Source organism: Zootoca vivipara, chromosome 13 (genome assembly GCF_963506605.1).
Source record: "Zootoca vivipara chromosome 13, rZooViv1.1, whole genome shotgun sequence".
Lineage (NCBI taxonomy): Eukaryota > Metazoa > Chordata > Lepidosauria > Squamata > Lacertidae > Zootoca > Zootoca vivipara.
In genome coordinates, this window is record NC_083288.1 from 52,079,841 (window position 1) to 52,092,738 (window position 12,898).

A 12,898-nucleotide genomic window follows, 5' to 3' on the forward strand; every position below is an offset into this window, starting at 1 on the left:
CAGGTATAGCCAGCGCAAGCAGGATGCTAGGAGCAAAAATATCTCCCTCCAAAATGACTTGATGACTGCCTACGCCATGCTCTGGCAACCTCCGGGCTGGACTACCACAACACTATCTGGTTGGGGCCACCCTCGAAGACTGTCCCGGGACTTCAAGTTGGTCCAAAATGCAGCCAAAGCAGCCAGATTCCTGGCTGCGCTTCTGTTTAGATCCCATGTAACACACACACACACAAGGACGCAGGTGGCGCTGTGGGTTAAACCACAGAGCCTAGGGCTTGCTGATCAGAAGGTTGGCGGTGGAATCTTCTTTCTTGAAGTTTGAATCCATTGCTCCGTGTCCGCTTCTCTGGAGCAGCAGAAAACAACCTTTCTCCCTCCTCTATATGACATCCTTTTACATATTTGAACATGGCTATCATATCACCCCTCAACCTTCTCTTCTCCAGGCTAAACATACCCAGCTCCCTAAGCCGCTCCTCATAAGGCATCGTTTCCAGGCCTTTGACCATGTTGGTTGCCCTCTTCTGGACACATTCCAGCTTGTCAGTATCCTTCTTGAACTGTGGTGCCCAGAACTGGCTTTTTGCATTGGCTTTTTTAGCTTTTGCATCACACTGCTGACTCATGTCATGCTGGCCACATGACCTAGAAGCTGTGCGCCGGCTCCCTCGGCCAATAATGTGAGATGAGCGCCGCAACCCCAGAGTCGTCCGCGACTGGACTTAATGGTCAGGGGTCCCTTTACCTAAAACACACGTTTTAATTGCTCTGTTTTATATACACCATTTTAAAAAAAATAAAGCTGTTTCAAAACAGCAGAGCTGGTTCAGGGTGCTCAAATTTGTGTTCCAAACCTTAAAATTATAATGCGGGATTACGTTCCGAGAAACCAAGCATTCAAGCGTTCTTATTGAGAACATTTGAAAAAGGCCTGCAAGAACTCTCTAAACCTCTGGAAACCGTTTTGAAAGCCAGCAGCGTTCCTGCGATTGCAGTTAGAGGTACACGAGATCGCTAGATGCCGTTTTTGTGTCATTTCTGCATTTATTTATTTTTTTGAGGTTGTTTCTGGCCCTTTAAATGCCACTTCTGGCTTTGTGCCGAGATCAGCAGAGGGATCCTGGGGGATCATGGGGGTAGCCTAGGGGGAGAAGAGGGCCTTTTCTGTGGTGGTTCCAAAGACCTCCTTACCCTGGGGGGTTTTTGACACCCAAAAGGGTACATTTTCCAGACCCGGCTTATTTTTTACGGTCCGGTTTCTTTATCGGGTGGTTTTAATGCCGTAGCCTCCAAAGGGTGGGCAGTAAAAGAAACCAGCTTAATCCGGTGACCTCGGAGCACAGGAAGGAGGCAGCCATCGCACAGTGATATGCGGAAGGCAGGAAAGCTGTGCTAAACTTCATCACTTCTCCCCACTCAAATGCACTTTCAGCTTTTTCCTCAAAGGTGACTAACAATTCATTCATCTCTGTATGCAAGGAGGAGAAGCAGACACACACTGGACATGGAATTAACTGCGCATTAATGCAGGTTTCTAAACGGCCCAGAAATCTCCACGTAGTCACAACTGGACCATCGCCGGTGGCACCTAGGGAATTTCAAACAAAAGTTTGGGGGTATTCTTTTCCCACCCTGCAATAGTCTCCTCGAGAAGAAGGGGGAACTAGGTCTTTCTATATAGCATTAGCAGCCTGCTGTGCCGTTTTTATTTGAGAAGAGTCTTTTTTTAAAAATGAAACAGACCATTTTCACTCGGCAGCACCCTAATTGGAAGGGGTCCCCAAAGGTCATCCAGCTCACCCCCGCCTGTAATGACTTGTTATTCACAAGGTGCATGGCTTTAAGTCAACAGTTGCTGCCATTGTCTCTTGATCCGAGATGCCCCCAAACATTGCAACTTTTCCTTCTAAGGGAGCCAATCTAGTCTTGACCGCTCGCCCTTTTCGGATGAGGGCTGGAAGGGACATGTTCGAGGGCGGGCGGGGAGCGGGGCTGCCCCCGAAAACGGGGCTCGCTCCGGTTCCCGGGCCTGTGGGTGGCAGCCAGCCCTACCCTCGGCACACACCTGTCCTAGCACGAAGGAGGTGAGTCACCCATCGCCAGAGCCTGGCAGGAGGTGGAAACAGAAAGGGATGCTTGCACTGAGCCCCAGCCAATCCCCTTTTCCTGGGCAAAGGCGGATTTGAAGGGCATGGGGGTCTCTCTGACATGCAGAAGGGCCCAGAGGCAATGTCTGAGCTGGATCGATCTGAAGCGCGATCCGGCCAAAGGCCGCTTCTCACGACCCTTTGTTCGCAACCATGAGGACCAGCAGCTTGCTTTGTTTCCAAGGGAAAGGCCCTAGCTCAGTAGGACAGCTGCTCGGCGTGCAGAAGGTCCCAATGGGGATTCCCTGCCTGAAACCCTGGGCAGGCCACTGCTGCCAGTGAGCTCGCTCCGGGGTCAGACTCTGTATGGGCAGTTCCCTGTGCTTCTGACCCCCCCCCCCCCTTTAAGACTTCCAGCCATCTTTCTGCACTTTGCAGCTACAGGTTTCCAGGCACACCCAGAGTTCCTCAGCCACGTTTCATGGAATTTTCAAGTTGGAAGGGACCCCGCAGGGTCATCCAGCCCAACCCTCTTCAACGCACAAAGCACAGCATCCTGGACACATGACCAGCCGTGAACTTCCCCTGGAAGCTGTGGTCCAAGGCAGCCAAGGGGCACCAGGTGGCTGCTACGTAGTGTCCCGGCTGAAATTCCTGCCTTGCAGCGGGGTTGAACTAGATGACACTTGGGGGGCCCTTTCCAACTCTACAATTTGCCAAGAGCCCACAAGCACCCCCACCATTGCATCCCACAAACCTGGGTCTTTCACAAACAGCTTTTAATCCTTTTTTTAATATAAAAACTTGTTGTATATATATATAAAAAAGTAGTTAGCAAAATATAACCCCCCTCCCCTTTAGGTTTTCCAAGGGACCCCCTCCCACAAATCTAGCTAGGAGTTTTTCTCTCCCATTAAAAAAAACAAGCCAGGAAGCCAGCCAGCCAGCCCGCCTTGGAGGGGGTCCATGTTTCACACACCCCCACCCGAAAGAGGAATCCCCGCTAGCAGGAATTGGGACCCACCCACCGTAAAAGGTTCCCGTTTCCTTCATTTCTTAAGGTAAATAACACAACAAAAGGCCTGTACAGATCTTCCTGCTTCAATATACGCAAGGTACAAACTCGTGCACAAATGAAATTGAGCTCATCCCTTTTTGCACGAAGCCGGGAAGAGAAAGCAGCCCCCCAAACCAACACCAACACCCCCCAAAAACACACAAATCAGTCCTTTCCCTGCCGCCTGCAGCCCGGTTAAAGGTGGGTCAGTGGAGGTGTGTTGCTGTACCCCAAGTAGGGGTGCTGGGAGATGCAGTATTGGGGAGCTCCATCCGCAGCTTCGCACGCCTGCAGAGAGTAAGCCGTGAACATGTCCTGGAAGTCGCCGAACGAGGGGTGAAACTGTTGCTGAAGGCCGCCTTCTTGCTTGATCATCGTGGACACCGCCGGGGAGGGCTGGGCGCCGTACGTCAGGGCGCTGCGGAAGCAAAGAGAGAGGGCGTTGGGAGTTGTAGCGCTACCCGCTAGGATCCACTTGCTGCAAGGGGATCTCCCCCCCCAAAGGTCATCCAGCCCAGCCCGCACATTTAAAGCGCGCCCGAGGCACCCAAATGCTCCCACAGAGACTCGGGAACTGTACTGGTGAAGCTCGGAAAACTAGAACATCGTCAAAAGGTGCATTTATTTCAGTAATGCAACTTATCATTTTTTATTTTTCTTTTAATTTTTACAAATGCTCTCTTTTGGAAATTCTACAGTAATCAAACAAATACAGTGGTGCCTCGCTAGACGAAATTAATTCGTTCCACGGGTTTTTTCTTATAGCAAAAAATTCGTCTAGCGAATCCCATAGGAATGCATTGAATTTTTTTTTAAAAAAAATTGCCCATAGGAACGCATTAATTGAATTTCAATGCATTCCTATGGGAAACCGCGATTCACTAGACGAATTTTTCGTAAAACGCATTCGTCTAGCGAGGCAAGCTCCGCTCGAAAAATTCTTTCGTTAAGCGGAAATTTCGTTAAGCAGGGCATTCGTTAAGCGAGGCACCACTGTAGTTACAAAAATAAACATTTCATTAATTACATTCCATTTATAATTGGCCCGCCTAGCGACAAATAATTACAATTACAACAAATCAAGGCTTGCCATATCTTGCTTTGCATGTCATGCATCTCTCTCATATATTGGTTTCACCTTTTAAACGGTGTTACTGAAATAAATGCACTTTTCAACGCTATTCAAATTTTCAGAGTTTCACCTGTACTTGACACCAGCAATTCCGCTTGGCACCTGACACATATGGCACCTGACTCCATGAATGTCTCATTCTCTTTTAAAACCATCTAGATTATTAGTGGCCATTGCTGCCTCCTGTGGCAGGGAGTTCCACAGTTTAACACTGTGCTGCGTGAATAAGGGCTTTCTCCAGTCTCAAAATCCAAAAATCTCAAGAATCCTGTTTTAACAGGAGGAGGAACAGGCGATAACATCCACAGAGCACCCAGTGGCCAACTAACCACCCAAGGGACCCCAGAAGCTGGTCTCCCACCCCATATATACTACGGGTATTCAGAGATAGAACCTCCATTCTCAGGAACAGTCTACCAGGACTCTGCTGGCAGGCCTGGATTTCTTATTGCATGGGCCTTAGAAACCCTGAGGATTAAGCGGTCTCAGCCTGTGTGGTGCAATGGTTAACAGCATCGGGGGCTTCAACCTCGGGCCGGGAAAGAGACCCAGGTTCAAATTCCCCACTCTGCCATGAACCTCAACTGGATGTCTCCTTCCGGCTGGCTGCCGTCTCTCTCAGCCTGACCTACCCCACAGGGTTGTTGGGAGGATGAAAAAGGTGAGTCGGGAGAAGACTCACTGGGGGGAAAAGGCCGCTATAACAAATGAAATAATATTAAGACACGTAAATAACCCCACCTGAGCCCACAAATTCTTGTTACATCTCTAATATTCTTCTCCAAATGAGCAAGTTACGTTAATTTGGATATGGCAGAATATATTAAAAATAAAATTAAGGAAATGCAGAAAGAGAGGAAATGAAGTCAATTTTAAAATGTTTAAATGAATGTAAAATCAGTGAAATGTATATATCTGAAAAGTATCATTTTTAAAAAAGTAAATCTCTAATATTATTAGAAATTGGAGAACTTCTCCATTTTGTGTGGGAAGGAAACGATGTGGTTATTTTTATTAAATTTGTATGCCACCCCATAACCCTAGATATTATTGGATTTATTCACTGATTATTATTATTACTACTACTACTACTATTCTTACAAGAGCCAGCATGATGCAGAGCAGAGCTTGGCATGTCAGACCAGGCCCTTGTAAAGACCCGGGTTCAAATCCCCACTTAAACCTTGAAGCTCGCTAGGTGTGACCTGGGGGGGGGGGCTGGGGCCAGTCGCTGCCTCTCTCAGCCTGCCCTACCTCACAGGGCTGTTGTGATGACAGAATGGAGAGGGCGGGAGGGAGAGAACCACGTACGGCCACCTCGAACAAAAAGAGCTGGGATATAAAGGTAAAAAATTAAATGGAGATTCCGACTAAGCATTAGAAACCAATCCTCTTCTATAGCCTAGTTGGTGGCCACCACTGCCTCTGGTGGCAGTGAGTTCCGCCGCCTAGCTTTCTTTCGCCTGCCCTAAATCGGCCAACCACCGGGGGTTGGGCTGGATGACCCTTAAGGGACCCCTTCCAATGCTACAATCAGGAGTGTGTGTGTTGAACGGTAGGCTGAGAGATGGCCATAACCCCAGGAGAGCACCTGCCTGGCCCAGCCCTTCGCCACCTGCGGGAAGAGAGAGAAAGCTAATCCCCCAGGGCCTGTGGGGCGGGCCTGCATTCCACTCCAGCCTGTTCTTCCAGTTTTGGCTGAGAGCCCCCAAACCTGTCGGGACCTGCCTGCCTGCCAACGCCAGCCCCTCCATCGCCCAGCAGCCTCCACCCGCCTTCTTCCCAGGGGTCCCCGGAATCCGGACCACCGCTCTCCATCCTCAAACCTTTCAGGGAACCCAGGAGTCCTGGCTCTCTCTCCCATGCCTCCTCCCTCCCTCCCTCCCTCCCTCCCTCCCTCCCCACCGCATGCCAAGCGGCTTGGGCTTGGGTGCGAGTTAGGCCACCCTCGGTCACGACCTCAGGGGCAGGGCTACCCTTTGCGTGTCTCGCGCAGGGCAGGGCGATGATGCGCCCTGGAGAGTACCCAAGGAGCTGGCACCCCCCGGGTAGGGGGGGGAAGCCGCACCCAGCATGCCCGGGCCAGCACCCACCCAGCTTTGCTGGGGCATGACGGTGAGACAGATTTGGGGCAGCAAGCCAGGGCGCTGGGGCTCTCTCCAGGAAGGAAGAAGGGCAGCCCCATAGTTCAAGTCAGGACTCCTGGGTCCCCCAAACACAGGGGAAGCAGGACTCCTGGGTCCCCCAAACACAGGGGAAGCAGGACTCCTGGGTCCCCCAAACACAGAGGGGCAGGGTTTTTTTTGTAAAGGGACATTGGTTTGAACATCCTCTGGGCAATCTGAGTTCTCAACTAGGGTGGCAGCACAGCAAAGAAGGTAGATGGAATTTTTAATCTTTTTTGTAGTCTACTGTTATTTTAACTTGTTTAAAAGTTTTGAATCATAGGGTTTTTTTCTTGCCTTATATTTGCTTTCAGGCTGCTGGGCTGTACTTTGTTTTAAACAAACACAGGCAGTGTTTAAATTTTATGAATTAAGGTCTCTTAGATTCTCTGCAAAAAAAATCCCTGCATTCTCAACACGCACACAAAAAACCCAGAGAAGTTTTTACAGGATCACCTTGCCCCAGAAACAACATTTGGAAGCAGATGTGTGGAAAGGCACCTCCCTCCTCCTCTCCCCCTCCAGAGAACCCAGGTGTCCTGCTCTTTTAACACAATCAGCAGTTGAAAAGCTTATCTCCATAGAGACACTTAAGGCTCCAAATACTGTAGAGATGCAATAAACACACACACACACATTTTTTGGTGATGCAAAATGTACAAAGGGGTACTTAATGGGGGGGGCTTATTTATGAGCCGGTGGTGGTGCATAGTGGTTAGAGGGCAGGACTAGGACCTGGGAGAAGACCCAGGTTCAAATCCTGGCCTGGCTGTGAAACTCACTAGGTGTGACCCTGGGCCGGTCACTGCCTCGCTCAGCCTAACCTACCTCGCAAGGTTGTTGTGGGGAGTAAATTAGGAAGGGCAGAACCAGCTTAGCTCCTTGGGAGGAGGGACGGCCGAGATGTAAATGCAGCTAAATAAATAAACGGGAGAGGAGTTTGTTGCACACGTTAAAACATTCCTGCAATTTGTAACACGGGATGGGATTTCTAGCTGGATAGGAAACCTAATCAGGGAGATTTCTCTCTTTTTCTCCCCTTTCCCTTCCGCGCTTTTGCAAAGCAAGAGGAAGGCTCGCCTCGCACGCTCAGCTGAAGGCAAATCCAGGAAGTCCGTTTCGTGAGAACTGCAGGGAGAAGCCGAAATGGTCCCGATCCACCAAGCGCACAGTGCTTGAGCCTGGTTTTCTCCAAAGTAAACCCTCCCCGCTGCGCTTTCCTGCAGCTTCCTCCCCAAGGAAGCACGCAGAGAGGATCGCAGCCCTCCCCCCCCCCCGAACAAGGCAGGAAAGGTCACCGCGGAGCTTACTCCCGAGTAAGCACGCACAGGATCGCCTGTGCAAGGAGGCTAGAAGGGAGGGAAGGTTTTCGCCACGAGAAGCTCGTGTCCGAATTTAGTCTAAATTATTACAATATTAGTCGTCCTAAACGATGCATCAAACTGAGCCTTGATCGGAGTAGACCCATGGAAAGTAACCGAGCCATTTTCATTATTTTTAATGGGTCTACTCTGAGCTGAAGCGACCGTTTGATACAACCCAGTGAAGTGAACTGGCGTTGCTGCCACTCGAAGTCCAAGTGGTTCCGGGAATCTACTCCCGAGTAGACAGTACTGCACGCAGCCCCTTGAAACTGGACATAGCTACCGCCCGAGGTCGCAGAGTTTGAATGGGTTTACCCAAACTTCTCACTGAAATGAGACCAAGTCTTGCTCCGAGTAGGACTAATAGCGCACACAACCGATCGACATTAAAGGACACCACTAACTCCCAAGGTGCAAAAGCTTCAATGCGCCTACTCAAGAGTAGGGCTCACCCACAACCCCACTAAAATCTAGGACATTGTTACCTAGGGTCTTAAGTTTCCACGCGTCTACTCCGCTTTAAAAAACTTTTTTTTTTTTTAAAAAAAAACGCCATCTACTCCAAGTAGGGCTCACCTCCAGCCCATTGAAGTTAACGGACGTTGCTTCCCAGGGCGCAAAAATCCGACGCGCCTCCTCCCGAGTAGGGCTCGCCTCCAACCCACCGAAACCTACGGACGCTGCTGTGCAAGGACTCTACCGTCTCCGCGCGCCTACTCCCGAGTAGAGCCCACCTACCACCCAGTGGATGCCGTACGCCCCTTCCAAACTCCACAGGGTCTACTCGCGAGCAAGACCCAACTCCAAGCGCCCCTCTCCCTGGGCTCAAAGCGTCCCGAGGGGGTCTCCTCCGAGAAGGGTCGCCAGCACCACCCATCCCATCCCCGAGCCGCCCATCCCCGGGCCGCGCCGTCGGGGCTGCTCTTCCAGCTCACCTGTAGGGCGCGGCGGATCCGGCCCCGTAGCCTCCTCCTCCGGGTCCTCCTTGGGCGAGCTCGTAGCCGTAGCAGGCGCCCCTGCCGTCGGGGGTCCCTCCTGGCGCGGCGGCGTAGGCGCTCCAGGCGCGCGGCTCGGCCGTCGAGGCGCACGGAAAGGCTCCCGGCGAGGCCGCTGCGCCCTTGTCCCGGGCGCGCCCGGATCCGCCCTTGCGCCGGGGCCGGTACTTGTAGTCGGGATAGTCCTTCATGTGCAGAGCCCGGAGGCGCTTGGCCTCGTCGACGAAGGGCCGCTTCTCGGCGTCGGCCAGCAGCTTCCAGGCGGCGCCCAGGCGCTTGGAGATCTCAGAGTTGTGCATCTTGGGGTGCTCCTGGGCCATCTTGCGCCGCTGCGCGCTCGACCACACCATGAAGGCGTTCATGGGGCGCTTCACTTTCTCCAGCGGGTCCTCGGGGGGAGTAGGAGGAAGCAGCGGCCGGGGGGCAGCGGCAGGCAACGGGGCGGCGGCGGCAGGCATCGGGGCCCCTCCGGGCTCTTGCTGCAGCGGAGCTTCCGCGGGGAAAACGGCAAACATCTCCATCTCCTCCTTCGCTGGGGGACGCGCCGACTAGAGGACCTCGGGGGAGTGCGCCGGCCGGAGATGAAAATGCAAGCAACACAGCACGGCATGGCCAAACGCAGCGCCGGGGCTTATATAGGGGAGGAGGGCGGAGCAGGGCGGGAGACACGCCCCCTCAGCATAGGCCACGCCCCTTCCGCTTTTACCTCCTCGTTCGCCCTCTGCTTTGGGGAGCTCCATCAGTTGGGGGCAAGAGTGCCTCTGAGCACGTGCAGAGAGAGAGAGAGAAGTTGGCAGGCTGCAGGGAGCGCTGTTTGCTTATGATTTCATTGACTGATTGATTGATTGATTGATTGATTCAAAATAAAAAAATCCTTCAGTAGCACCTTAAAGACCAACTAAGTTTTTATTTTGGTATGAGCTTTCGTGTGCATGCACACTTCATCAGATACACTGAAACAGATACACTGATTGATCATCAGATACACTGATTGATTGATTGATTGCATAATTATTTAGTTGGGTTTTTCCCCTTCCAAAAAGAACTCAAAGTGACATCTCTTTGGTGCCTTAGTTGTTGGCAATGTTTTTTTTAGCATTTTGTGTTTTGTTTGATTGCATGCTGTGGTCAGACGCCTGGGGGAGTGCCTTTATTTCGATAAAGGAAAGCAGCAGAGAAATTATCGAAATGGCAATGCAAATGCAATGATTTCTAAATAAGCAAATCTTCCTTTTCTGCAGGGGGCTGGACTAGATGGTCGTTGGGGGTCCCTTCCAGCTACACGGACATGTCTATGACTCCCCCTCTCCTTACATCCCTTGGAACTAGCAGGTCTGGAATTTTTTTTGGGGGGGGGAAGGTGGGGGAGAGAGAACTATTTGCCCCCTCCCAAAATCCACAGCAGGCCAGTTCCTTTACTAAGCCAACCAAGGAAGAGAAAAAACCGCTCCTTGGTGTTAAAAAGTCATAAAAGTCTGTACACTGGTCTGTCTTAAAAGGGAGCGTAGGAAGAGATAGAGGCCTTAATTGATTTGGCCTCTCAGAGGTGCCAGGCGGGTTTCGGATTTCACCCAGGGATGAAGATAAAAGCAAAAACCTCATCCCCATCCACTTTTAAAATAAAATTAAATTAAATCCCAGCAGCATTTTCTGCCTTAAGAGAAACAGGCAGGATCCTTGTAGCAGAGGAGAACAATGTGGAGCAGGCACATCCAACAGATAGATTGTGATCTACCAGTAGATCACTGGATGTCTGTGGTAGATCACTGCTAGATCACTGGCACCCCTAAAAAAGCTCACCCAAAATTTCCTCCTCCCTAAGAAAAGCTGAACTATGACCTGAAGCCCTAAACAAAAATGGGCCTCCCTCCCTCCTAAAAGAAGCTCAACAAGTTTGACCTAAACCCCCCAAAACAGGGCTTCCCTTCCTTAAAAAAACTCAACAGCTTTGACCTGAACCCCCCAAAAGGGGGTAGATCACTCCCAGTTTTTAACTCTGTGAGTAGATCAGAGTCTCTTGGGAGGTGGCCACCCCTGATGTAGAGTGATGTTCATATTAGCAAACTCAGAGATTGATTTTAGAATAGAATAGAATAGAATAGAATAGAATAATAATTTATTATTGATTTTAGTTATGTTTCAAAACTCATTAGGTAGCTTTGCCTAGTGGTTGGAGAATCGATCCCATAGTCCAAGTGGTATAAAAACCTCCTGCTCCAACTCTGCCTCAGGAAGAACTTCCTGAAAGTAAGAGCTGTTTGGCGGTGGCACTAGGAAGGTGGCGGACTCTCCTTCCTCTGAGGTTTTTAAGCAGAGGTTGGACCCCCCCATCTGCCAGGGGGTTGGGCTAGATGGGCCTTGGGGGTCCCTTCCGACTCTGCGATTCTATGATGCAGCTGGGGCAGAAGAAGGCCTCCAGGTTTTGCTGTTACAGGTGCACCATGGCGTTCCTTCTCTCTGCAGTGCTCTCAGCAGCCTCTCCTCCTCTCGTTCTTAATTTGGTGCGGGCCTGTTTTCCTTTTGCACATTTCGAACGGAAGAGCACCACAGTCCACAAGTCTTCTTCTTCTTCTTCTTCTTCTTCTTTGGCGATCCCTCATAGCCGAGTAAGATTGTCTTCCATAAACACAGTTTAAACAATGAGTCTGTACGTGACTGTGGAGGCCAATTCTGGATCCACACGTCCTTCCACAGTGGGGACATTGGTTTCCGGATGGTCGTCAATCACGGTGAGGGTTTGCCAAGCGTGCCTTCCTCTTAGCACGTTTCTCCCTTGCGTCCCGAGTTCGATTGTCTTCAAAGCCCATGACACCTTTGGTAAAGGATGTTCTCCAACTGGAGCACTCACAGGCCAGTGTTTCCCAATTGTCAGTGTTTATACTACATTTTTTTAGATTTGCCGTGAGACAGTCTTTAAACCTCTTTTGTTGACCACCAGCATTATGTAACTTTCTATTTGTAAGTTTGGAATAGAGTACAGTTGCTTTGGAAGACGATCATCAGGCATTCGCACAACATAACCAGTCCAACAAAGTTGATGTTGAAGAATCATCGCTTCAACACTGGTGATCTTTGCTTCTTCCAGTACACTGATATTAGTTCGCCTGTCTTCCCAAGTGATGTGTAAAACATTTCGGAGACACCGTTGATGGAATCTTTAAAGGAGTTGGAGATGGTGTTGATAAGTGGTCCATGTTTCACAAGCATACAGTAAGGTTGGCAGTACAATAGCTTTGTAAACAAGCGTTTTGGTTTCCCTGCGAATGTCCTGGTCCTCAAACACTCTGCGCTTCAGTTTGGAGAAAGCCACACTCGCAGAGCTCAGGCGATGCCGGATTTCGGCATCAATGTTGACCCTTGTGGAAAGATAACTGCCCAGGTAGGAGAAGTGATCGACATTTTCCAATTGAGTTGGATTTGTGAGTGGACATCTTGGCCACCTAGGATAACGGCCTTATTAGAAGCCTTTCGCTTTAAGGTTTCCTCCACCTGCAGGCCTGATGCCATGAAATCTTCATTCTCTTCCCCCCTCAGGGCTCATTCACAGGGACATAAGGAAGAGATTACTTTGCAAATGGAAGTAAATGGCCTCCCTGGAGCCAGTTGTTAGGGACAAAAGCCCGGCATTTGAGCAAACTGCAGCCTGGAGGAGAAATGTCCACAGCCGAACCCTTTCCAAGTTGGGGGTGGATGAGCAGAGGTCTGCCCTGGAATACCTGCCTGAGAATGGAGATGGGAGGTGGAAGGGATAGACTCTGGGCAGAATAAAATGAGAGAAGCTTTTTGCTAGATTCCCCCTTTTTAAAAAACAAAAACAAAACACCAACTCGCAGAGAAACGATCAAAAATATATGATATACAGTATTAATTTATTTTAGAGACCACTGTAAGCAGATGGAAACATAAGCAGGATTGCAATAACATTTGCAATGTAGCAAGTACTAGGGAGACAATGAGGTTATATAATATATATAGATTATTGGAAAAGATGCAGTAGAAATGGTTTAATAAAAGGACCCACCGAGGGGAGGTGGGAAGTCTAAGGATTCGAAGGAATCTGGATGTGAATGCTAGTATTCTTATAATTATATACTT

At 50.1% G+C, this 12,898-nt stretch overlaps 1 protein-coding gene across 1 annotated transcript; it reads right to left on the reverse strand.

Moving 5' to 3' along the window:
* Positions 1–8,877: 8,877 nt before the first annotated feature.
* SOX15 (SRY-box transcription factor 15) lies at positions 8,878–9,397 on the reverse strand (the record flags this gene model as incomplete). Its single annotated transcript, XM_035137001.2, has 1 exon — positions 8,878–9,397. A coding segment is annotated over exon 1 (447 nt), but the record flags the coding sequence as incomplete, so codon positions are not given.
* Between the last annotated feature and the right edge of the window lie 3,501 nt (positions 9,398–12,898).